A 26381-nucleotide genomic window follows, 5' to 3' on the forward strand; every position below is an offset into this window, starting at 1 on the left:
AATTCTATCCAAGTCTGTTCATAAAGTCTATAAAGTTCTCTAAGTGGTTGTGACCCCATCTGTCCCCTTTCTTGTGAACAGGCACTAAGATGCCCACTGGGATAAGGTGGATGCCACAAGCTCTTCATCTTTTCTCCACCCACTTTACCAGCATTTTTACTTATAACAAACTCAACATAACCTCCTAGAATACCTGTTCTTATACCAGGAAAATATGTAAGTTTAGAATGAAATTCAATGCTGCTCCAGTCTAGGAGGATACTTTTATTTGAAATGCTGAGCTGATGAATATTTGGGGCTCAATGTTGAATCTTGCTGCAGGCTAACATAAAACATGGCGAGGGGGGGGGCAGACAGGCCATCTTTTTCTTCAGCTTTATGGGATATAAACATGCTAACTAAATTAAAAGAATAACAACAATAAAAAACAAACAAAAAACCCCACTAACCAAGGCCAATAAGGAAAAGGCTAGAGGGAAATGCTCTGTTCTGAAGTCAATATAGTTATCTATTTTCTTTCTCCTGTGCCTCATATAAGCAGTACTCTGGGGGACCATGGACTCCCTCCTGTTATCTTGGCTCAGTGTAAAGGTCTAGGATACAATGGGACATATGGACAGTGTTTGGGGCCTCCAAAATGCACCCAACAATGCCTGGGGACCATGAACTGGATATAGGTGCATACAGGGCATATGTTTTGATACCTGTACTATGTCTCTAGCCTCTAGTTTCTTAGTCCCAGAGTCCACAGCCAACAATCCAGGTTTCCTGCTTACAAGAAGGGAAAAGCCTCTATTCTTGTTTATGATAAAAAAAAAGATCTTGGGGCCGGAGAGAAAGCATGGAGGTAAGGCGTTTGCCTTCCATGCAGAAGGACGGTGGTTCAAATCCTAGCATCCCATATGGTCCCTGTGCCTGCCAAGGGCAATTTTTGAGCATGGAGCCAGGAGTAACCCCTGAGCACTGCCGGGTGTGACCCAAAAACCAAAAACAAACAAAAAAGAAGATCTTAGTGAATTTCTAGCAGCCACACTAAGCCACCTGACACAGGATATAGGCAATATAATTGTTTTCCTACCTGTTCTAAGATTAACAGGTATCACCAAAAAGGTTCCATGATCTAATGAGTATGCTTTACAAAACTCTAGTAGACAGGTGTGATGGTGGGGCCATTTTATGGTCAAGTCTTTTGAAGTGAGAATCCAATGAATATGCCATACTTGTTTTATAATATAGGATAGTTGTAAAACACTGTACTGGGACTTAAATGCAAAAGTCCACATGTAACACAACTGAGATTTTAAATTAGATTTTAAATTAGGTAGCATGATTTAATGGAAGTGGAGAGCTGGTGATAGAGCTCAGAGGTAGAGCACTTGCTGTGTAGGTTTGGCTTCCAGCACTTCAAAATAATAAAAATATTAAGAAGTTGACAAATACTTTTGATAAAGGCAAAAAATAGACTTATAGATTAAATTTTATGGTTAGAGAAGTATCTCCTACAAGGTGTATTTGAGGTCCCCCAAAAAACTACTACTAAAATGTGCAAATTTTATCAAATACAATGTATTTATTTTGAGAATATATTAAAGAACACAATTTACTTAATATAATGTATAATTTAATATACTACAATGACAATTCCCATTTAAAATTGTCTAAAATATTTTATGATTGGCTATTTGGATAAAGTCACAGTTTATGCTTTAGAATGATTAATTCTTGTCATCTCATATAGTGATAAAGATAACAGAATTCAGGCAACCTTAAAAATTCATTCCTGAATTACATTCTCTAAGTGGACCTAATCTATTAAAAACAAGAGGTTTGATGATGGTGGAATTCCTTCAGCCAGAAGTTGCACAGCAATTCACCGGAAAAGCTGGATCCACGGGGCTTCATCTCTTCACCTCTTGGCTAAAGTACCTTGGGTCTTGGTCACATTTTGGAGTGCCTCTCCAATGTCCTCCAGCTCCATCCACATGGCCAATCACTGCAACTCAGAATTCTCCAACCTCTCTAAACAGTCTATTGTCAGTTCCATGAGGATCTCAGGTTCCAAAGTTCTGATATCCAGGACCTCTTGTCTATAATAAGACATGGCTTACTTTCAAAAACTACAGGCTGAATTAATTCATAAAGGGATTTCTCTGAAGCTAAAAAAAAAACATGAAATTTTCTTGCATCGTAAAACAGAAATAAGAAACTTAAATTAAAAAAAAAAAAAAAGCTACAAACTTACCATTTTAGGGTCCAGAGACAGGATAAGTATTATTATACAAGTGTTATTACAAGCATTTTTATTAGAATATTTAAAAAAATGCTAGTTAGGTTTTATGACAAAGAATTTTATAACTTTTGCACCATAAGTAGAGTTTACTCTTTGCATGAAATTGGCAACTGTCTTCTAGTAAGTACTAGACTGTTACACAAACCAAATAGAGGATGAGACTAGTGAGGCAGGTAATTCTTGGAGGTCAAATTCCCAAGTCCAGTGAGTAAGTTATAGAAATGACCCTCAAATTGAACAAGGAGAAGAGGGAAGCTCGCACTTTCTCTGGGGGCTGCAGAAGACTATGTGCCACCAAGGGCAAAGTTGAGCGCTTAAAAGCTCCAGAGAATGAGGACAGCAGTGGAGATTGGGGGATGAGAGAGACAATGTCTGTGTTCTATAAAGTAGAGTGAGTAAGTTATTGAACAAGTTTTGTTTTGGGGCCACATCTGGCAGTGCTCCAGATATTCCTGCACTGCACTTAAGAATCCCTCCTGACAATCTCAAGGGGACCATAGGAAATGCTATGGATCAAACTCGGGTGGGCCATGTAAAAGGGCAAGTAACCTCCTGCTGTACTATATTTTCAACCTCTCTTAGCAGTTTTTGTTTGTTTGTTTGTTTGTTTTTTTGGCTTTTGGGTCACACCAAGTTGCGCTCAGCAGTTACTCCTGGCTCTGAGCTCAAAAATTGCTCCTGGCAGGCTTGGGGGACCTATGGGATGCTGGGATTTGAACCACTGTCCTTCTGCATGCAAGACAAATGCCCTACATCCATGATATATCTCTGCCCCTCTCTCTTAGAAGTTTTAAGATTCCTAGAGACTGAGCGTAGTGTAATGGATATGGCGACTGCTCTCTCATGCAGCTTACCCCGGACAAACCGCGGTTCGAGTCCCGACCTCCCACATGAGCTTGGCTTCTGGCTGAAGAAGTTTTAAGATTCCTTTATACACCCCAAGAACACCACCAAGAATTTTGGGTTGAGCTTAACAGAGTGTCTGTCCTCTCCTAACCCAAAAATTTAAAAACCGGGGAACACAGTCTAGGAAGGATTTCTCAAGTATCCTTACTATGTTTGTAACTTTACTGAAGGACAAGATTTGGTAATAGAGATTGGCAATGACTGTTGGACTTAATGATTGTGCAATTTGCATATTTTCTAACAATTCTCCCCTCCCTCCCCGGGGTTCTAACAATTCTTGATAGAATTTTAAAAGCAAAGTTTCATTAAATAAAAGAATAATCTAGTAGAGAAAAGTAGGAAGTTGAAGAGCATCGTTCTTCAGTAGTATCCAGCCTGAAAAAAGAAGACCCAGGTTACTCACAGCTGATTTAAAAACCCATCCAACCAATCCTGGAACACAACTCTCTTGCAGAACCAGTACTTCCTGTTTTCAAAGATGCTGATTATGCTGTACAAAAGGCTTCTGGGGCTCTTTGAAGTCTAAGTGGTTTGGGCTGAAGAAAAATAAGTAGACTCACCTCATCTGCCCCACCAAATAAAAACCATTAAGTGGTAGGGAGGCTGTCTGTCCAGTATCAACAAAAAATATCAGTAGAATCAGGGGCTGAAGCACTTGCTTACTACACTGTATTGTTAGGAGAAAGATGGAAGACTCATGAAATCTAAAAACTGATCATTACATTGCTAAAAATTCCAAGTAGTATTGAATTTAATCCAAAACTCAGCTCAGAGTTCACTGTTATATTTAATTTTCAAGGGTCTGATGACACATACAAATTTTATATCTATTTCTCAAGCTTTACAAATCTATACATCTACAATGTTTTCAGTAGTTTAGTATAATGATTAATGGGTATTTTACATTATGCACCTATATATTTAATTTGTATTGGGGGTACATCTGGGAGTAGTTAGAAGCCTTTTCTGGCTCTTTACTCAGGGATCACTCCTGGCCAGTGCTTGGGGGTGCTTATATGGTGTCAGGGATCAACCAGGGTTAGCCAAATGTACTATGTACTATATCTCTATGTACTATCCTTGATGAACAATGCTGGGGACTACCAGGCCACCAGCAGCATTTAGGGGGTAATGAAATACCAGGGATGCACCAACAAGGTCATGTACATACTTGGTATTCGTTTTACCACTTGATCTGGTTTCCTGGCCCCAATATGCAGATACTGAACATGTATAGAAAATTCTTCCCTGAGATTTTTATATACTCCCTGGTTTTAATTCTCCATTTAAAAATGCTTCATATTCATTCTACTTCTAGCAAAATGAGTAAAGAAGACTAACTCTAAGTAGATAACTACTAAATGCATAAACTTAATCTTAGAAAAACATCTATAATTAGAATAAGAACTTATTAAGGAAATATAGACTCAAGGTCACTTATTTCAAAGGATAAGTGATTTGATAAAAAAGAAAGTAAAAGCTCCAGGAGAAGTACAGAGAAGTAGTAAGGAGGAAACAAACAAAATCAATCCTCAGCTCACAGTAACGAGCAGTGAAAAGCAAAACTGAAAAATGGCCAAGAAAACCACTGACTAAACTAGTCTTTCTTTACAGAGGCACAAGGAAAAAATCAAGGATGGGCTCAGAGAAGGCCAGATACAGAGTCAAATTTAAATCAATTTCAGAACCAGGAACTTAAGGCTGAATTTCTTGTTTCCACTAAACATTCTTATATAGTGTTGCTTCCCTAGACCCTAATAAAGTTCCAAACTCTTTTTGAAACTCTGGGTGGGCAACTGACTTGTACCAGCTTGTCTGGCAAGATGCATTGTGGGAGCCTTAGGGAGACTGGCAAGCCTGGGCCTCCGAATGTTAATGAGGCTACGAAAGTCAGTGCCACCAGTACCTGCTTCTCAGGCTGGGGATTCAAAGTCTTGGGTAAAGAGCAAGATAGGCAGATAAAATGACCAGACACACATGCCTCCAACCTTTGGAAGATGTTAATAAAGTAAGCCTCTATATCATATCTAAATGTGATTCACTGTTTTATAAAGTCAAACTATGGGGAGCTGGCAGGGGTCTCCCAGTGTTTAGAGGCCACTACTAGTGATACTTGGCATGACTGTGGGCCTCACAGTTCAGTGCATGTGATGATACGGTGCTGCCCAGGTCCACTGGTGCTGAGGGCCACCAGGGCCAGATCTGGTAGTTTTGGGAAGAGGGATCCTACATTGGGTCAGGAATGAACTTGGGGTCTAATCTACACAAAGTATGCACTCCAACCCTTTCAGTTATCTTCTTGGACCACACTTCTTAAAAACCCAAAGATGAATACCAACTCAGAGATTGTTAGATTATTTTCAAAAGTTGAATCATTTTTAGGATATTATTTTCATTTATTTATATCTAAACAGTGAGACAGGCCTGCTTGATTGGCCACCTGACTGCCTTCTGGAAAGCTAAGCACTTGGGAAGAAAATGGGAGTGCACAGATGATTGTCCTTGTCTTGTTTCTGGAAGAGACTGAGACCAGCTCTATATATAAACCACCCTCATCCATATATGTGTATATATATATATATATATATATATATATATATATATATACACACATATATATACATGTATGGATTATATATTAATGTATAATATATCCTATATATGGGCAAGTTTTAATATTTTCATAAATATCAGAGGTAAGTTCAACAACCTAATTTTTTGATAACCTCTGGTGTCAACTCTAGAAATACAACTAAAAGAAAATATCCCCCTATTTGACCTCCTTTACTTACAGTAAGAAAACAAAGAATTCCTACCTCACTCTTAGCAGACAGAACTGCGTTCTGACATCTGCTGTTCATCTGTTTACTGGAAAACACATCTGTGAACTGCCAGAAAAATCAACAGGGCCTTTCTCTTCAGCACAGCTTGGTATTTCTGAGAAAACCCAAATGAGTTCAAATGCAACTGATAGCTTCAGTTCTACCAAAACTCTGATAATTAAAATGAGCCAACTCCCTTTCAAACTTAATATATAAGGACACTTCTCACATCAAATGTTTGCATCTTGCCTCTCTGCTAAGCCTATTCCTCGTAATTTCCCCCATATATTTCTTTAGTTGTCAGGCTGAGGACTCCAAAAACTCAATTTCTCCCATTCAAATCATTCCACCTGATTTTCACAATCTTGGGCTTTCTCCATGGGAATTCAGCTGTTGGGAGTACCTCTTACCAAGCCCATGTTTAAAATCGCTAATCATTAAAGACAAACTTTATATGGTAGTCAACTGTGGAGGAAAAACACTCAAGCTTTCCTCACCAAAATTGCTTCACCACCATCTTCCACCACAGAGTCTCTCCTCCATCTCCAAGATATGCCAATTTCATGCACACTCAAGAGCAAAACTGAAAATGAAACACCAGTAGCTAAAGGATGGGCAGGTTAATTCAGAATTCTGCAAGCAAGTTCTACAGATTTAGAAGTTTAGATCAGAATATTGGCAAATTTGTGTCTGTAGTAAGTTAGGCATTCTGATATTGTAACAAAAAAGCAGCCAGAGAATGAATGTAAGAAGTAGACAAAGCTGCACCCGAAGCAGCTTTACTCACACCAACATGTGCACACCAGTTGGCTGAACCTACTTATATTCACCAATCTTGTCTGAGACTCAAAAAGTTAACAAAGTTCACTTAGAAAATTAGAGAAAGGCCAAGAGAAAAGAACAGCACCAGTCAAGTCTGAAGGCAGACACTACTTGAGTAATGGGACTTACCTTGACAAACACAGCCATCACAATGCCCAGGAAGGTGATGAACAGGAGACCAAGTTTGCCTTTGTTGAACTGTTTCAGGATGAAAAATTTTGCCCAATCCACCTTTGACTGGCTGTTGGGAGGGTATCTGAGTTTGTTTGCACTTTCTCCCCTTAAACTCTTTAATAAACAAGGACGTAGATGAGAGAAAGTATCAAAACTATGTTTTCCATGATAAGCTCCCATTCCACTTGACCCTGAAATGAACAGATAAAACAATCTCCATTATGACACCAGCCAATTCTCTGTCTAAACTCTGAAAATGATACCGTTCTCCAGGTAACAAAGACCATGAATTTTTAGGGAGGAGAAGAAAAGCTAAATTAACCTTGTCTCTGCAATCTCCATCTTCCTCTGAGTCATTTCCCGCTTTCTTCCCCTAATTCTGTATTTGTAGTTCATTATTATTTCACACCCTCTATATCTCCTTCTCCCCACTACTGTCCTTTCAGATAACCTTAGTTCTATAATTAAAGTCCATTGGCTTATCTTATTTTAATCTGTATCAATTTTACATCTTTTGCACACATAAATGGTGTTTATCCATTACTGTCTTTTTCCTTATTCCTCATCATATAATTTCCTCAAGTACCTACATTTAGCTGTGAAATGTGACATTTCTTTTTGTTGTTTTTGGACCACCCTGGTGGTGCTCAGGACTTATTCCTGATCTATGTTCAGAGGACTATCTGCTATGCCAGGGTGGAAGGCAGGGATTGGCCATGTACAAGGCAAGCACACTACCCTGTACTCCTATTTACTTTTTATTTTATATATATATATATATATATATATACTATATATATAGTAGAATAGCATTTCATTTATACATGCACAAATATATAAATGTATGACGTTTTCTTTCTGTGCAATTAGCTATTGACAGGTGCTTCCATATTTTATTTACTATAAATGATGCAGCAATAAACACTGGTATAAATATAAATATTTTGGCTGTGGTTCTACAGCCAAATGTTATACAAGAAAAGTATGTTTACTATTACCGAATTCATCCCTGACCTTAGCTTTTGATGTTAATGTTTCCATATTTTTTGAAAAGATTAAGTAGCCATTTATTTATTGCTTGTTTATATATATAGGGTTTTGAGCCACACCCAGCAGTGCTCAAGGTTACTCCTGGCAGACTTGGAGGGACCATATGGAATGCTGGGGATTGGACCCAGGTTGGCATGTGCTACTGAGCTCTCGTTCCGGCCCAAGTAGCCTTTTTAAGAAAATTCTTCCCACTGTTCCAATTAGATAAATTACCATGTTTTTTTTTTTTTTTTTTGGTTTTTGGGCCACACCCGTTTGACGCTCAGGGGTTACTTTTGGCTATGCGCTCAGAAATCGCCCCTGGCTTGGGGGGACCATATGGGACACCGGGGGATCGAACCGCGGTCCTAAGCTAGCGCTTGCAAGGCAGACACCTTACCTCTAGCGCCACCTTCCCGGTCCCAAATTACCATGTTAACCAGAATATTTTCCAATAGCAGCTTTCATTGGCAGTGGTTCTCATGGATACCGGGGCTGTGCTAAAAGTTTTAAAAGCATCCTCTAAGTTCTCACCACTGGCAATTCCATAGAGAAAGGGGAGACAAGAATGGTCAGGGAAACTTCATTTCAATGTGAAGTCTGGTGTGACTTTCGCCCACCATTCCCTATGGTTTTATTTACCCACAGTCCACTCATCTACTTGTTCTCTTTAAGCACAAATGGTGGGTTCCCATAGCAGGGAGACAACACAAAAGTGTAAATCTCTGCTCTCCTAAACAGCATGTCCTTCGACAGCTTTCATGTCTCATTTCTCACATGTGCTGTGCAGATACATGTGTATGGCAGTGACATAATGAAGGCACAAGTAACTTGGGGCCAGGTTCCAAGTGCATTATTTATATAGTAGCTAAAATTATATGATAATCTGTCAGTGTGTCAAGAGACTTTTTAAAGAAAAATCTAAACTATGTGCCAGATTATTTAGAGTGTATATGTCTGAGATTGCTATGCTTTCCTGATTTACTATATTTTTGGGTTTTTGTGCTTTCTCTCTACACTCTCAACTCCTCCTTCAAAGTCTACTTTACATTTACAAATAGAGGGGCCAGATTGATAGTACGGTAGTGGACAGTGCACTTGTCTACCTCACCGAATCCCAAATGATACCCTGAACGGTGCCAGGAGTATATTCCTTAGTGCAAAGACAGAAATAAATCCTGAGCATCACCAGGAATACATTTCTGAAGAGAGACAGAAGTGATCCCAGAGGACCACTGAGTGTGACCCCCTCAAATGAAAGAAACAAACAAACAAAAATATAGAAAAGCTTTTCATTTGGGAAGAAAAATGTGCCTATTCTCATCTATGCTTTTAGATATTTTTCCTAAGAAAATGATCAAAACTGCATTCAAGTATGTAAGAACTATTATACCAAAAAATTGCAATCACAAATTGGTATCCCAGGTACTGGTTAAATAAATGCTACATTCAGATGCAATGGTATGCAGTTTCTAAATTCATAATACTCAAATATCCTAACATGGCAAATGTCACACTGTATTTTCACATACAGGGTAGAAAGTGATACAACAACGTACCTTTTCTGAATAAAATTTATGCTTTTATATATGTCCATATATAATAGGAACAGAATTTTAAGAACATAAATTGAGATTATTTTTAAATAGTGGGGTTATGGGTTATCTGTATTTTTTGATTTTTACTCTTAGGGCTCATCTATCTTTTTTTGCCTTTTTCCTTGCCATAGCAGTCTGTATTCAGGGCTAGCTGTGTGCTAGCTGTGTGCTCAGGGATCATCCTAGCAGGGCTTTGTGGGCCCTATAATATGCTTAATCTAATGTGCAAGGCAAGTACCTTACCTGCTGGACTATCTATCTGGACCATCTTTTAGAAGTTTTCTTAAAAAGCCTTCTTTTTAAGCTAGGGAGAAAGCTCAGGTAGAGTGCATTCTTTGTATGCAAGAGGCCTAGGTTAAATTACCAGCACCTGATAATTCTCCAACTATTGCTGGGAGAGATCCCAGAGCACTAAGCTGGAGTAGCCCAAGTACTGCTGAATGTGGCCTAATAACCAAACAAACAGAAGCCTGTATTACTTTGTTTTAAAGAAGGTAAATAATGCTAGATGTTACCTAGCCAAGTGACTGACCAAGGGGTCAGATGACTCAACAGAAGCATTTGGATGCAGCTGGGTGAAAAGATCAAGGATCCTTAGACTGCCAAGAACTATAGATGAGAGCCTAAGCAAATCCTTTAAAGAATTTGGGCACTACAACAATAGTAGCTCAGGTTCAAATCCCAATCATCCTGTGGGAGGATTCCATTTACACTCCTCCAACTCTCAAATACATCCAATAAATCAGCAGGTCATGCTGCTTTACCCACAAAATATCCATCCCTACTTGGTCCAAAATCACAGCTTCATCTGGATCCAGTAATACCATATCCTGTCCAGCCTTTTCCAACATTTCCTCACTTTGCAAAAACACTTTGGTGGGTGCTGGCAATACATTTACATTCTACAAAGGAACAATCATAGGCAATCACAGGAAGCAAGGCAGGATATTTGATAGGTCTGCTTTAATAAAGAAGAGTTGGTGCTACCACAGGCATTCATTACATTCCTCGGCATCCTGGCCCCTTCTATAAAGCAGTCAAGAATAAAGCAGTAGACAAAGGTATTCATCTTTGCTTTCAGCTCTGATAATATTTATGTACTTGCAATATATCTCTATTAGGTAACATTCTTTGCTTTCAGCTCTGATAATTTTTATGTACTTGTTATCTATTGCAATTAGGTAACAGAAGACTATCATCTAAGTTCCAAAGGGAAAACAGAAAGTTGTCAATGATCTCTGAGCTGAGTCAAAGCTCAATTAGGAACATCCATGCTCCACGAGGCTCATTAGAGTGACTTTGTGACATCCTCTCTAGACCACAGAAACTCATTCTCTAACCCATGAAACAATTAAAAGAGAGACAGCTTTCACAGAGAGCCTGGGAGCAGTGAGAAAACTGTTATCAACACTGGGACATCCCCACTCCTATATTCTATTACTTACGGGTGGGAGGTGGATGATGAATGGCGGAGGGGTAGAGCGGAGAGAGAAACCTAACTGTGGGCCAATATAGTCTCTTAAATTCTGGCAGGACAACAGAAAAGTAAACCAATAAAAGCAACAGATTATTGACTATGGTATGGAAGGTACATGTCAGGACAGAAACTAAACCCTCAGCAAGGGCTGGGCAGTAAGGAAGCAGATGGGTGACTTTCAACTGGTGTCCTCTCACAGAACAATCAAGCACAGACTGCAGATGCAGCAATTCTAATCACCTGGGCAACAGACTGAAAGTGTTTGGAAATACTGATGAGAGAAGACAACTTACCCACTCCACCGAAGGGTAAAGAATTGAGTGTGAAATGCATAATGACATCGTTGGCTGTGACTCCACCACTGGACGTTTCATCAATCATTCTCTTGATGAGCTGAAGAACAGAACAAGGTTCCTAGGTGAGTAATGCTGAGATCCAGGGATGCATGTGTCTGGGGACAGATATACTCCAAATGAGGTGAGGGAGGTCCATACTCAATACCAGAGTTGGGCTACCCAAAAGGCAGCCGAGGATGCCTTTTTTAGCAAGGGGCAATTTATGCTAGATTCTGATTTTTTTTCTTTTTTTTTTTTTTTATGCGAAGTGGTAAAGCAAAAGCAAAATTAAAAACTTGGTTGCTTCCCTCAATCAAAAATTTGAGGTCAAATGGAAAGGAATTGAAAATAAAAGAATTACACTTCTGGTCTTAAAAATGTAAAGAGATCTGGGGATTTAGAGCTAGAAGAAACCATTTATTCTAAGAAGATAAAGAATGATTACAGAAACAAGAGTCTGGGTTTGGATTGGAATCACTGGTCAGCCAAGTCTCTGGAGAAAGTGCAAATCTGCCAAAGAACACCAGAGATGCCATTCCCTTGGACCAATGCCACTTTGCCCTTTCCATGTACAGTTCGGCAAGTTGGTATTTCCCAACATTAAGGAGAGCATTGTAGGTTGTCTGGTGGTGAGCAGCCTTCCTAGCTACACTGACACTCTGTAGCCAACACTCTCCAACCATTTCATTCAAGTCTGGCCTTTTATTGAGGCTTAATAAAGCTCTTCAAGAGCCAGGATGGGTTCTTTTGCTTTGTAGGAATTCTAGGAATTCTGAGTCCTCTCTAGTCGAGCTGCTCAGTTCAGGGAATCTTCCTGAGAACTGTCCCCTGAAAACTCGTGAAAAAGTAGTTTGATGCTATGCTCCAACTCACATAACGTGCAATTTTTGTTTGTTTTTGGGCCGCATCTGGCAGTGCTCAAGGGTTACTCCCGGCTCTGCAATCAGAAATCAAACCTGGTATGAGAGCTCAGTGCTAGGGCATTTGACTTGCAAGTGGCTGACTTGGAATAGACCCAGGTGTGAACCCCAACATCCCATATAGTCTCCTGAGCCTGGTAGGAGTCAGATTCTAATTTTTTCATAGTTGATATTTGTCTCAAACAGAAGTTACAGCATATGATCAGTGTCTATTATTTAATCTATGTGCACTGCAAACAATATCTAAGATGTCAGACTTAGCTTCCCATATTTGAATCAATAAATGGCTTGTCCAAGAACTAAATATGCAAAATGATAACTCTTTAATTAACATTTCATGGAGTTGCCACCAAACTCTTGAGAGTCCTTTGTAAAGTGTCATAGCAGAACGTGACCCAAATGCTGGGAAGCACATCCACTGCCCTGAAACATGGTGAATATACTCTAAGTTTCAGAGTCCACCACTCTTTCTAGAGTTATTTGAAATGCAGACCACTGACCACTCTTTAACTATCCATTATGGGCCAAGACTGTGGCTCAAAGCATTTTCAAGATACAAAATGCCTAGTGTGTGCACAGCAACATAAGAACTGCCAGGCATAGCCCCACAACAATAAAAAAATTCTTTACTAAGCCCCACCTATTTGGTCTCACATTACATATCCATAGAATATGAATCTCCATAGCCTCACAATGTGAGAACTGCCGTATGGATCACTTGAAGTTTACATAATCATTCATAAGCAAGTGACTGATCTGTGTACTCCACAGATCTTAATGAGAGTTATCTCACCATTGCTAGTTGTCCCTTTTCCTTCTAAGCGTTCCTATCAAATTTTTCCATCTCACAGTTACTGTTCCAACTGCCTGTCATCTGAGAAGAACCAATGCACCGAAGTGGACATTGCAGCTTCTCATCTCGGTATGCTATGGCATGACATGTAACTCAGCTGGTAGCACTTGAACAATAAAACTGGAACCGAACTGGAGATAATAACTGCATCAGAATTACTTCCATGACAGCATCTAAGATCTCCATTGCACATGTCCTGGAGATGCTGTGAACTCCTTTCCAGGGAGAGAAGAAGGCTCTTCTTATACATGACTGCCTACAACAGATGCACAGGAAGAAAACTTCTGACACTAACACAACTGTCTCCACTTATACTGCAGATAGTTGTGAACTAAGAAACTTGTGACACCTACCTCTGAAGATTCAGCTCTAACCCCCACAGGGTTTGGCAAAGGTTACAGTGATAACCCCCAGGGCCTTATTAATCAAGACAATAGTCTATGGAGTACAGCATCAACTTGTGGACTCAGTCTGGTATTATACATACTAAACCACTGTTTGTTTGCTTTGTGTAAGGAAGAAACATGACTTATAAAAGCCCGAAAGAATAAACTACCTTCCATCAGATTTACCTTATTGTTATGTGAAAATACATAGAAAGCCAGGGGCTTTTCACGGTCATTAATAAATTTTATGGCTTCATCTGCATTCTCTATAGTCACTATTGGAAGAATTGGTCCAAAAATTTCTTCTTGCATCACCTTGGTTTCAGGATTAACATCAGTAAGTATTGTTGGGGCTGGAAAAGAAATAAGCACAATAAAAACACTAAAGTAGAAGAAAGAAATATAAAAACCTCATCTTCTATGTGTTTTATCAGGTTACTTATGCACAACTTTCCTAACTCCCACCCAAATATTATCTTTTGGAAAAAAAAAATGTCCTAGATGATTTGGACAAATTAAGTCACCAAGAAATGTGAATCCAGGAACCTTGTGCAAACCAAAGAAAAGATAAATACTTGTCTATAAACTATTCATAGTTAACTGTGTTCATAGTTTATTCATACATAACAGGTTATCTTTTTATAGACAGATACAAACAAACAAAGATATATAAAGAAACATGCTTAAATGATTGAGATTCCCTTAACCTTGTAAGGTTCATAAGCTGAGAAAGGTTCCAAGAAAGGAGGGTCATAGATGCAGTGCCCCAAGCCAAGCAAGTCTCCAATCAGTTCTACTCAAAAACAGACCCGAGGGGCCAGAGAGATAGTACAAGTATTTTACTTGCCTTGCACATGGCTGACCCAGGTTTGATAACAGGCATCCCATATGGTCCCAAGTATCACCAGTAATTCCTGAATAACCCTTGAGCATCACTGGTATGCCCTCCCCTGCACTCTCCTAACCCCTCCCCCCCACATATCCAAAACCTAAAACAAACAAAAAGAAGAACAAAAACAAATCCAGACCCTATATGCAAGCTGGATCACGAACTAAAAGAAAACAACTAACAAAACCAAGTTTACACTTTTCTTTTATCCCTAGTTTCCTTGGGATTAGCCCTATTGTGTGGTTGAGGATGATTCTTTCCAGTCCATTCTACAGATATAAAAGCAGCTTAACAATCCATTGCTCACCACTTGCCTAGATGAGAGTAATGATGTGATTTCACTGTCTACCCTTCCCCAAGATAAGGTGACTTTGATCTAAGGCTTTAGGAAAAGGTTCCCAAGTAGTCAAAGTTATTAGGATAGACCTTTCAATTTGCACTGGTGAGTCTAGAAGTGGTCAAAGCCAACATGCTGAGGATGGAAAGACTTACAAAGATTAAGTATAGGGATGTTGAAGGGATCATTGATTTCATTGACTTCACAGGCAGAATCATCTTGGGACTGCTCTTTATGATAAAATGCTTTTCTCTACTGTGTACGTGCTTTAGTCCTTTTTTTAAAGCAGAATTTTGGATTTTGCTGTTTGGGGGCCTTTCCAGTGATGCTAGGGGAGGAGGGCAGTAAACTATAGATGTGTGGAGTCCAGATTGTGTTGGAGATACAGCCCAATACTGTGTGCATACCAGACATAGTGCTCTAGTCCTTTAAATTATCTCTCCAGGGGCCGGCGAGGTGGCACTAGAGGTAAGGTGTTTGCCTTGTAAGCGCTAGCCAGGGAAAGATCGCAACCGCGATCCCCCGTCCTATATGGTCCCCCCAAGTCAGGGGCAATTTCTGAGCGTTTAGCCAGGAGTAACCCCTGAGCATCAAATGGATGTGGCCCGAAAAACAAACAAACAAACAAAAAAATTATCTCTCCAGCTAAAAATGTGTGTATGTGTGTGATGAGCAGTATCATATCTGGTAAGAGATAGTTAAAGTTATTGGGAGCAGCTGCTTTGCCAACTAAATGTGTAATTCCTCTGTTGTCTTTTATGTTATGCATAAAATGTGTTAAAAATTCAAAAGTTATATATCCAAAAATATAGAAATGAAAATAGAACACAAAAAAGAAAGCCAATGAATAGCAAGATCATACATGACAGACCAAAACATTTTTTCCAGAACAGTACCATTATGAGGAAGAAAAAAATAATTAAATAAAATATATATAAATACAGGGGCCAGAGAGAGACCACAGCAGTAGGGCTTTGCCTTGCACACAGCTGACCCAAGACAGCAAGGTGGTTCTATTCCCGGCATTACATATTATTTCCGGAGCCAGTCAGGAGCAATTTCTGAGCACAGAGCAAGGAGTAGTAACCCCTGAGTGCTGATGGGTATGGCCCCAAAACAAAACAAAACAAACAAAATATATACATATATATAAATACAAAAAACTATTGAAATAGAAATAGCATTATTAAATGCATATATGATGCAGTTTCTAACTAACCATGCTAGACAATATTTAATGATTTATTAAATTACAGAAATACCGTATCATAAAATTAGTCAAATCTTCCCTTAAGAAAAGGTGAATTTTCATTACCTATGTAACGTGTGGCCTCATCTGTCTCCCCTCCGAAAGCTATCTTTTGTCCTTCAAGCAAACTTTGTAGCCTCTTAAAATGACGAAGATTGATGATTCTTTCGTAATCAGGAGATTCCTTTACATTTTCTCCATAAAATTCCTATTTCAAACAACAGTATTCATTACAAAAGATTCATTTTGTTTCCTTAATAAGCATAAAACCTGCTCAGATTAAAACAATTAGATAGCCCCACAAAATTCAAAACCCAAATGCTTTCAGTGTAGTAGCCTTCTGCAAGGCGACTACAGATCAAGGACAAGACTATCTATAAACAAATTTATCTTGCTTCAGCTTCAGGGGTTACTATGTGATGAGCATTGACTCTTGCTCTATTATTCTCCATTAAGCCCACTCACTTGTTTGTAAGAGGGCTGCGATCACTTTCCTCCTGCAATAAGCCAGGCAACTATAGGACAGACTCTAAAATCCCTGATTGGGGCCAGAGTGATAGTACAGCAGGAAGGGCGCTGCACTTGCCTTGCATGTGAATGACTCAAGTTTGATTCGCAGTACCACATATGATCCTTGATCACAATGCCAGTGACATAGCCCTGAACACTGCTATCTGTGGTCCCAAAACTAAAATAAAAGAAAAATAAAATGTTGACTGTTTAGTTCTACTATTTTCTATCTTCTCCAGGCCATAAGTCTTGCTACTATCATTGATGACAGTGAAATTACTCAAAAATATTAAACGACAGTTTGGTGAGTTAGTGAAAGCAAAAAAACTTTAATTTTAATTTTAATTGGGGGAGTGTGTGTTTGGGGCACACATGGTAGTGCTCAGGGCTGACTTGTGCCTCTGTTCAGGAATCATGCCTGGCAGGATTGAAATGGACTATCTAAGGTACAAGGAATAGAATCCGGGTTAGCCACATGCAAGACTGCACTATCCCTCCAGCCCTGAAAGAACTTTAAAAAAACATGGCTAAATATTTATTATGCAAAACAAAACACAAAATGAATTGCTACATCACTTCAAAACCTTTACAAGTTCTCCATTTATTCGAACTTAACAAACACATTCATTCACCCATCAACAAATGCCAATTCTATGTGGAGAGAGTTACACAGGCAACTTGCTGAAATGTGTGTTCCTGGATTCCAACTTGGGCACTACATTCGGTGGTTTTCAATGCTAGCTATGCCTTCGAGTTCCTGGGAGCCTCATAGCAACTGAGCCTCAGCGTTCTGAGGATAAAAACTAGACATTTTTCTTAAATGGCTCCTTAAAGAATCTTGTGTTAAAAGTATATAAAACCCTCCAAAGGAAAGCAGGTTCTTATTACTTTAAAACATGTTCATCACCACACTCAATTAGCATTAAATTCTGCAATTTCCAATTATTTCCGTTTCACAGGAATCTTTATCTCCCCTGCCATCCCACATTGGCAGTTTGGCCAATTTGATCATGTATACTGCTTTCTGTGTTCTTCAAACCACCTTTCTGTGCTGAATGACAGCTGCTGAGTGTTGTAATTAATTTCTACCCTAAAGGGAACTGATAATCTTATCAGTGAACTCAGTTCCAATGGCTCATCCTATTCATTTTCTAAGCCAAACACTATATTTCTTCAAGGCTGAGCCAATAAATTTAATCACACATGCAAGTGACATTTTCTTCAGGCAGAGGAATTAAAGGCAAATGATGCCTACAAAAAATCTGACTAACTTCAAAGAGCCAATGAAATTCGATGTGTTCAACACAAACCTTTACAGTTTCCTTAATCTTCTGCACAATTGGAGTCTGGAGGGATGGTTCACAGAGAATGTAGTCGGGAGCAATGCAAGTTTGACCACAATTCATGTACTTCCCCCAAGCTATTCGTCTGAAGGTGAAAAAAACAGAAGGACTATATAATTCACACTACTATTCATTTCTTACATTCCTTTGCGTTGACTGAATGTTTTGCAACTACAATGCATCAAAAGACTTACTTGGTAATCTTTACCAAACCGAAAATACCACATTTAAAAAACTCATTTCTAATTGGTGGAACTTTAAAACTTGAAAGAACAGGATGCAGAAAAGTTCTCACATTGGCTCATGAAAAACAGTATTTTATAAGCAGTGGTGAAGTCACTGCCTGCATCAGGAAAAGAAACAGGTCCCCACACCCTCCTCCTCCTCCAGTTCTGGACAAAGGCAGACAATATGAGTTCTGCACAGTCTCCTACTCTCTTGGGCATGGCTTTAATGTGCTGCCAGACTATTCAAGCAGGAAATAGAACAGCCATCTCAGAGTCTATCCACGTCTTTCTGGCACCACCCTCACCTGGAACAGCTGTTCAAATAATCAGTCCATGACTTGCTCACCACAAAAGGTCTCCTAACAATTTTGACATTTGTAGTCGACCTGTTGATTCCCTCTAATGCCCTATACCTCCTGCTACACTCCATCTCAGAAGGGGAGAAAAAGCTCGAGCATAAGAGTCATCTTAGGGCAATGGCACTTCCTGGTAACTAAACCTAATTTAGCAGAGAGACCTGAAACCTTTTGTTCTTTGGATCCCAGATGTTTTCCTCAGTTAAGCAAATATGTTTTGTGAACAACAAAAAATTTAGTTATGTTGAGATTTTATTAGGTGTATTATCTACTTATCTATTTATTTGCCAATAAACCAGTTGCCAAATTTATAATCTTCAGGATAGAACTTTTTATACACCTAAGAATCTCCTGATTGCAAGACATTCATCTTTTCAGAGGCACAAGTTACATTTTCAGAGACAATTACGTTATGTGTAGGGTATGCCTATCGAATTAATAAACCCAAAAGAACAGGGTTGAAGAGCAAAAAAATTGTGTAAGAAACAGCCTCCCTCATGCTAGAAAAACTCCAGAAAATCAGAAAGCCAGTCTTACCTGCAGGTAACATCTAGGTCACAGTCTTTATCAATATAGCATGGACTCTTCCCTCCCAGTTCAAGAGTCACAGGGGTCAGATACTTGGCAGCAGCTTCCATAACAATTTTTCCAACTGCAGTGCTTCCCGTATAGAAAATGTGGTCAAACCGCTCTTTCAGAAGTTCTGTGGTCTCCTGGACACCACCGTTAATAACAACATACATATCCTAAAAGAGAGGAACCAAAATATCAGCAACACCAAGCAAAGCCAATGGCTTAACATGAGTGCATCTTCAACAAAATCATGGAATCTATCTATCCCCATGAGAAAGAAAATGGGAGACTGAAGACAAATGAAAAACAATGTTTGATACATTTTGAGATAACCTATGAAGAGTCCAGTTTTCCACACAAGCTCAAAAATGAAGACACAAAACAGGATGGAGAAAATGTGAGAGAAATGCATAAAACTGAGGATGGATGTTGAGGATTTTGGTAAGAAAATGGCTGCTGCCAAAGACCTCAGAACAAAATTAAGATGAATGTCTTGATCTGAATTTTCTCTATGCAACACAGTGAGGAGCATAACCTATGATAAGAACCAAGCGATGGGTGATATGTGCAGACTTGTTTTTGTATAGTCATATCTGGATCAAATTTGAACCCTGCCACCACTTATTAGTTTATTAGACTATAACCTTTATCTGCTCAAAGTCTTCAGATCTGTTTCCTGGTCTGTTACTGGAGAACAAATGTGTTGATTTAGACTGGGCCCTTATATGCACTGTTATTATTAGCAGCTACTCAAAAGAAGAGAAAATCTTAAGTATGAAAATCAGTGACAAACTAGATGGCAAGTGGGACAGGAGATGTTCAAAAGATTCAGAAGTGTGAAATAAAGCAGAAGCAGGCTTGTAAAACATTTCCAGTTGACCCCTGCTAATTAGAAGAGTTAATCAATTGTCATTCATTTCATAGTCTGCTGGACAAGTGCTGCAATTTATAACTATATATGACTTAATTTACAAAACCTATGTGATTGTTCCCTCAACAAGTTGAGCAAGGCAGGGTGGGTATTATTAGCACCATCCAGATAAAGGCAAAAAGTGAAGAATTTACCCCTGATTAACTGAGAAGGCAGAGTAGGTCCTTCAAATCTCTTATCTATAGCTCCAAATTCTATTCACTCAATGAGACCTCACTGTCTTCATTATCCTTCTGAATTGCATGATCACAAAGTGTTCCATCATAGTAATGAAACAAACAAAAAAAAGTAACACAGAATCTGGCCTCAACATCACTGATTTTCATCTTGTTTCTTGGGTCACACCTGGTGGTGCTCATAGCTTACTCCTGGCTCTGTGCTCAGGAATCACTCCCAGCAGGTGAAGAGAGACCATGTGTGGTACCATGAATCAAACCTGGATAAGCTCTGTGTAAAGGTAAGTGCCCTACCTACTATACTATCACTCTAGCCCAGTTCTCAATCTTTTTATACCTATAGACCAGGAAATATTTGCAAACTGGTGGCTGAAAAATCACTGCTCTAATTATAAATGTATGTATACAATTCCAGGTATGATCATTTAAAGTTCACTTTCATGAAAGTCATCAAATCAATGACCCTTACTGCAGCAACTCCTCCAGTCTATAACTAAGTCATTCCAATTTCATGGTGGTACCATAAAATCCCACCCTACGAAGTCACAAGAACCAATTTGAGCAGAAATGAGCTGCTTTATGGAGATGGTAATTCTTTGTATTCAGCTTTTAAAATTCTGAAATGCCAGCATTTTAACTCAAGATTGAGGTGAGGGTCCACATTCTGGAGGCCTTTTTCCTTTTGCAGTTTTCATGCCACAAACATGCCCATTTTAAAACCAGAATCAGTAATCAATACCAAGCATAGTACCAATCCCTTATTTAATCATTCACTGAATATACTTAAAATTGTTAGATCAAACAGGAAATAATCAAAAATATCGAATGATACGAGTTATGAGTAGCAGAAGTATCTATGAAATCACTGGCCAAAGTATATTGTGTAGCCACAATAACTGAACTATTCCAGGTTATTTTGGAACTTAACTGCTGAAGGCTTAAGAAAAGTACAAATGGGCCGGAGAGGTGGCACTAGAGGTAAGTTGTCTACCTTGCAAGCGCTAGCCTAGGACGGACCATGGTTAGATCCCGAGGCATCCCATATGGTCCCCCCTCCCCCCCGCCACCCAAGCCAGGAGCGATTTCTTAGTGCATAGCCAGGAGTAACTGCTGAGTGTTGAATGCGTATGGCCCCAAAAACCAAAAAAAAAAAAAAAAAAAAAAGGAAAAGTACAAACAGTTCCCTGGCCATCAATAAGATGTACTCATAGGAAGATTAAATGCATGTTTCGCATACTAAACAAATATGTTAAAGATGGCTCAAGATACTCTTACCTGGTCTAAATATTGAGGGAGCAGTTTAGCCAACACCTTGGCTGTATTTTCACTTAGTTCAGAAGGCTTAATAATCACTGCATTTCCTAAAGAAAGTAAAAACAGGACATTTGCGTATATATAACATTTAAGAGACTTTAGTAACTAGCAGAACGGTATTCAGGTGGTGAATACAAGTTCAGTATGGCAATTACATCCACAATTCTTAAGTCTGCTCTTCCTCAAAATGAAGTTTAAGAGGTCATTTCATGGGCAGTGATAGCACAGTGATAGGATGTTTGCCTTGCATGCTGCCAACACAGGTCAGACCCTGGTTCAATTCCTAGCATCCCATATGGTCCTCTGTGCCTGCCAGGAGCAATTTCTGAGCGCTGAACCAGGAGTAACAACCCCTGAGTACTACTGAGTGTGACCCAACCCCCCAAAAAAGTCATTTTGCTTTCACTTTCTAATGTACATTTTGTTTTTCATTTTCTTTAGGTCTCTGGTTATAGGATCCACTGATCTCCACTGACCTCCATATCTTCTTACTCTTGTCTTTCTCTTTCTACCTTGTTAGTCAATACACAAAGTCAATATAAAGTTGTTGATCTTGATTTTACAGAGCAACAAATTAATCTCTTGGCCATTTTCCATATGCACCAAAGAGAGTTGCTCCCACAATTCTTATCTGAAGAAAGAAACTGGTCAGCAAGATTCAAATGGTTTACTTACTGCCAGGGTTGCCAACTGAAAGCATATTAGACTATGGATGCCTGAATACACATTTTTAAGCTTATCAGATGATGTTGCTATACCCTCACATGTTCACTCTCTGGGTGCCCCGCCAACATACTGAACATGCAAATCTCCCATTAAAATGCCCATGCAGGTACGTATTCTCTGTCCATGTAAACCAAAGCAATCCACTAAAATGTATCTAATTAGTGACCATGCTTAATTTACAACCAATGAGAGTAAACAAGACCTACTATAAAGGAATGTAACAATAAAACATTGGCACCTGACCTGAAGCAATGGCTCCTATCAGGGGCTGAATGGTGAGAACAAGAGGGTAGTTCCAAGCTCCGATAATCAAAACAACTCCCAGGGGCTCAGGTTGAACGTAGGCCTCATCCATCAAGGTGAGCAGGGTCTTCTTAGCTGGTTGAGGAGCAACCCATTCAGAAAGATTCTTCAGCACAAAATCAATTTCTCCAAGGATGGTAATAACTTCATGACTGAACGCATTGAGTTCACTCTGTAATTTATTAAGAAAAATCACAGTTATTCTGCTTGAGCATGACAAGTGCCTTCCTGAAGTTTAAAACCTCAGATGAAGCAGCCAGAGAATGTTCAGACATGACTATTTGCCTTGCACACAGTCAACCCAAGTTCAGTCCTTGGTACCATATATTGTGTCCCAGCACCAAAAGGAATAGCTCTGAGCACAGCCAGGTGTAGCCTAAACACCAAAGGCAAAACAAACAAAACAAAAAACCCTCAGAACAGGAATATTGGATAATGACAACTGGAGTCAGGTTAGTTGGATTGTCATTCAGATTCCTTTTGTACCCTCTAAACATCTCAACAGGGATTGCTAACAATAAAACATCCTTCTAGGTTCTTTTCTATTAATACAATCTATGTGCATTCGGGCTTAAAATTTATCTATGGGGACCAGAGCGATAGTACAGTGGGTAGGGAACCTGCCTTGTGCACAGCCAACCTGGGTTCAATCCCTTCTAGGTATCCCATAGGGTTCCCGGTGCTTGCCAGGTGTAATTTCTTTCTTCTTTATTTTTTGTCTTGTTTTTTGGGTCACACCAGGCAGTACTCAGGGGTTACTGAGTTAACAAAGTCAAGGAGGAAAATCACTCAGAAATTGCTACTAGCAGGGTGACCAATGGGATGCCGAGGATTGAACCCAGTCCCAGTCGTGTGCAAGGCAAAACCCAATCGCTGTGCTATTGCTCTGAGCCCAGGTGTAATTTCTGAGGGCAGAGCCAGGAGTAATACCTGAGTGCTGCAGGGTGTGGCCCAAACTAAACCAAACCAATAATAGTACAATAACCTACAATAGTAGGAAGATATACTGACTAACAATAGTTTGTTTTGATTATACTTAGAAAGTCTGTAAAACCACAGCAATTACACCTTTGATTTGTACCCTGGTACAGATATACAGATATGTAATCATACTTACATTTTATGCTCTATCAGTGGTCCTCAAACTATGGCCCGCGGGCCACATACTGTATTTTGTATCTGTTTTGTTCCTTCATTGCAAAATAAGATATATGCAGTGTGCATAAGAATTCGTTCATAAGTTTTGTTTTTACTATAGTCAGACCCTCCAATAGTCTGAGGGACAGTGAACAGGCCCCCTGTTTAAAAAGTTTGAGGACCCTTGCAGAGTCTAAGTGTTTCATCCCTCATTTCCTTCCGCATTTAAAACCCTCAAAGGCAAGGAAGTTAGTGTATTTCTTTAATATTCCTACACGACACATATTTATTTATACAAACATCTGGTTCTCTAGAATAAATAGTGCGGACCGTTGATAAATTTCAAGCACACTACCTGGTTTACTTGATCATATCCGTTTTCCACCAATCATAATAGAAACGGCAATTGTACAGTTACTATTTTACTACTTATTACTCCGTGAAATAATCTTTGGTGGAGATTGGGGGAGACCCCCAAAGCCAGAGCCAGGTCTGGTTGGTTACCCCTGGCATGAAGAATAAAAAGTGTAACTAACACAAAATCTAGGAGAATTTGTAATTTTTACCCACAGACTTATTTTTTTTTTCAGCTTGCTGTTCTAAGCGATAGATAGATCACCCGGGAGCTCTTTAGAAACGGGGGGCTCTGGGAGTCGTCCTCCCCCTGCAGTCCTACTGAGCTTTTATTTACCTATAGTGTAGAAAACTCCCCCAGGAGATTTGCTAGCACACCTGAGCACTCAAATCAAACCAAGTCAAAGAGTGGAAAAGCAAAGCATCCACGAAAGAAACCAGCTGATGAGCCCAGGACACAGCTGCAACGGATGAAGCCACGTCCAGGGGTTCGGGGTTCGAAATGGTCACGGGCAACCACTGCTCTACTTCCACCGTGCATTGTCCAAATTTCCAACTGCGCAATCCCTTGCGTAATGCCAAAACATTCTAAGTGCCCGAGCTCGAGTGCAAGGAATGTTCTGCGGTCCTCCAGTGCGGCTGGCGGGAGTTCCCGGGGGGCTGATGTTTGGGGTTCCGCCCTGGCGTGTGTGCCTGCCTGCCTAGCTCGCTCTACCTTGCACAGATCAGCCCCGAGAGCCGCGAGGAATTCCTTCTCGCGCTCCTCCACCATCCTCCGCAGGGCCTGGAGCTGCTGCAGCCGGAACTTCAGGGGGCGCGACCGGCCGGACCGGAACGCTTCGCGAAGCCGCTGGACTTGGCGCTTCATGGCGTCGTCCTGCAAAACAGAGAAAGACATTCAGGAAAGGACGCGGCGGCGACCGGGATGGATTCGGATTTCGGATACGGGCGGGCGTCGTCCATCAGCCGTACCTCTCTGTGAGTGCGCTTCACCAGCTCGCGAGAACCCAGCAGCGCGCTCCGCACCGGCGCAAACTAACTGCCCAGCCTGCCTGCTGAGCAGTGTTGTGGGCCGAAGCCCGAGCCGCGCGCTGATTGGGCGAGGCGAGGCACGTGACGCGGCGTAGCCCGCAGGCCACGCCCACGCCCGCCTACCAGGGGGAACCTGGGAGCTGATCGGGGGGCGGCCAAGTCGCGCGACCTGCGGAGGGCTGGGAGCTCCGTGTGGTTGGAACGCGGGATGGATGCTCAAGAGAACCCGAAGCGAAAGGAGGAGCGGGCGCCCCTGCATCCTGAGGAGCGGGCACCCGTTCGCCCTGAGACGCCCCCGGAGGAGTTGTTTACTTCCCCCTCTTCATCTAGGGGCTCTCTGACGGGGCCTAGTGGAGCACCCCGCGGCGCCGTCTGCCCCCGGAGCGGCTGCCGGCCTCGCTGCTCCGGAGTGTGCAGGAGGCTTCGGGAGTTTCCCTCCGAACCTGCCTCGGGGCCGCCGGCATCCCGACGTCTGCATCGCCCGGCTTGGCCGAGCCTGATTCTGCGGGTGCTTAGCAGCCCCTCTCGCCCTTACGCCCCCTTTTCGTCCACAGGCCTCCCTCCCCCCGAGGGAACCCGCTACAGTGAGCCTTGTGTCCGTCACCCCGGTTGCACTCAGGGATTACTCCTGGTTCTGCGCTCAGAAATCGGGAGACTATATAGGATGCCGGGCATCGAATCTGGGTCCCTCCCGGTTGGACCTCCTGCAAGACAGAACGCCCCCCTGCCGCTGTTCTCTCTCTCTCTCTCTCTCTCTCTCTCTCTCTCTCTCTCTCTCTCTCTCTCTCTCTCTCTCTCTCTCTCTCTCTCCCCCCCCGGCCCCACTTCTTCACCCCCTTTTAAATTCCACTTCTGGCCCTACTTTTCCTTCGAAGGCACCGCAGTGGGGAGATGCTACCAATCTAAATCATCTCTACTTGATTATTTTATTATTATTATTATTATTATTATTATTATTATTATTTGGTTTTTGGGTCACACCCGGCAGCTCTCTGGGCTTACTCCTGTCTCTATGCTCAGAAATCGCTCCTGGTATATGCTCCTGAGTGCCCTATGGGATGCAGGGATTCGAACCACCGTCCTTCTGCATGCAAGACAAACGCCTTTCCTCCTTGCTATCTCTCCGGCCCCTACTTGATTTTCTTTTTTTTTTTATTTATTTAAACACCTTAATTACATACATGATTGTGTTTGGGTTTCAGTCATGTAAAGAACACCACCCATCACCAGTGCAACATTCCCATCACCAATGTCCCAAGTCTCCCTTCGCCCCACCCGACCCCCGCCTGTACTCTAGACAGGCTCTCCATTT

The 26381-nt window shown here is 40.8% G+C and overlaps 1 protein-coding gene across 3 annotated transcripts; it reads right to left on the bottom strand.

The window, feature by feature from the left end:
* Positions 1–3207: 3207 nt before the first annotated feature.
* Positions 3208–24937, bottom strand: ALDH3A2 (aldehyde dehydrogenase 3 family member A2). Of its 3 annotated transcripts, XM_049776883.1 has the most exons (11): positions 24753–24937; positions 22487–22718; positions 21479–21564; positions 19061–19269; positions 17908–18025; positions 16154–16295; positions 13799–13965; positions 11412–11511; positions 6970–7205; positions 6013–6133; positions 3208–3571 (listed from the first exon to the last, which is right to left on the bottom strand). In XM_049776883.1, the coding sequence occupies exons 1-10, from the start codon at positions 24933–24935 to the stop codon at positions 6062–6064; spliced, it is 1545 nt and encodes a 514-aa protein (XP_049632840.1). In that variant the 5' UTR covers positions 24936–24937; the 3' UTR covers positions 3208–3571; positions 6013–6061. The 3 variants fall into 3 exon arrangements, with proteins under 3 accessions (XP_049632840.1, XP_049632841.1, XP_049632839.1); XM_049776884.1 differs by lacking the exon at positions 6013–6133 and having other exon boundaries at positions 24753–24936; XM_049776882.1 differs by lacking the exon at positions 3208–3571 and having other exon boundaries at positions 5915–6133.
* Between the last annotated feature and the right edge of the window lie 1444 nt (positions 24938–26381).

The sequence above is a fragment of the Suncus etruscus genome, chromosome 7 (assembly GCF_024139225.1).
Source record: "Suncus etruscus isolate mSunEtr1 chromosome 7, mSunEtr1.pri.cur, whole genome shotgun sequence".
Taxonomy (NCBI): domain Eukaryota; kingdom Metazoa; phylum Chordata; class Mammalia; order Eulipotyphla; family Soricidae; genus Suncus; species Suncus etruscus.

Excerpts from the sequence above, each read along its gene's own strand:
- ALDH3A2 (XM_049776883.1), bottom strand. The coding sequence starts at position 24,935 with ATGTCTTTCTCTGTTTTGCAGGACGACGCCATGAAGCGCCAAGTCCAG. Across the intron at positions 13,966-16,153 it reads TGAGGCCACACGTTACATAG|CCCCAACAATACTTACTGAT; the intron begins GTAATGAAAATT and ends TTTCTTTTCCAG. Across the intron at positions 11,512-13,798 it reads TATTTTCACATAACAATAAG|CTCATCAAGAGAATGATTGA; the intron begins GTAAATCTGATG and ends TCTGTTCTTCAG.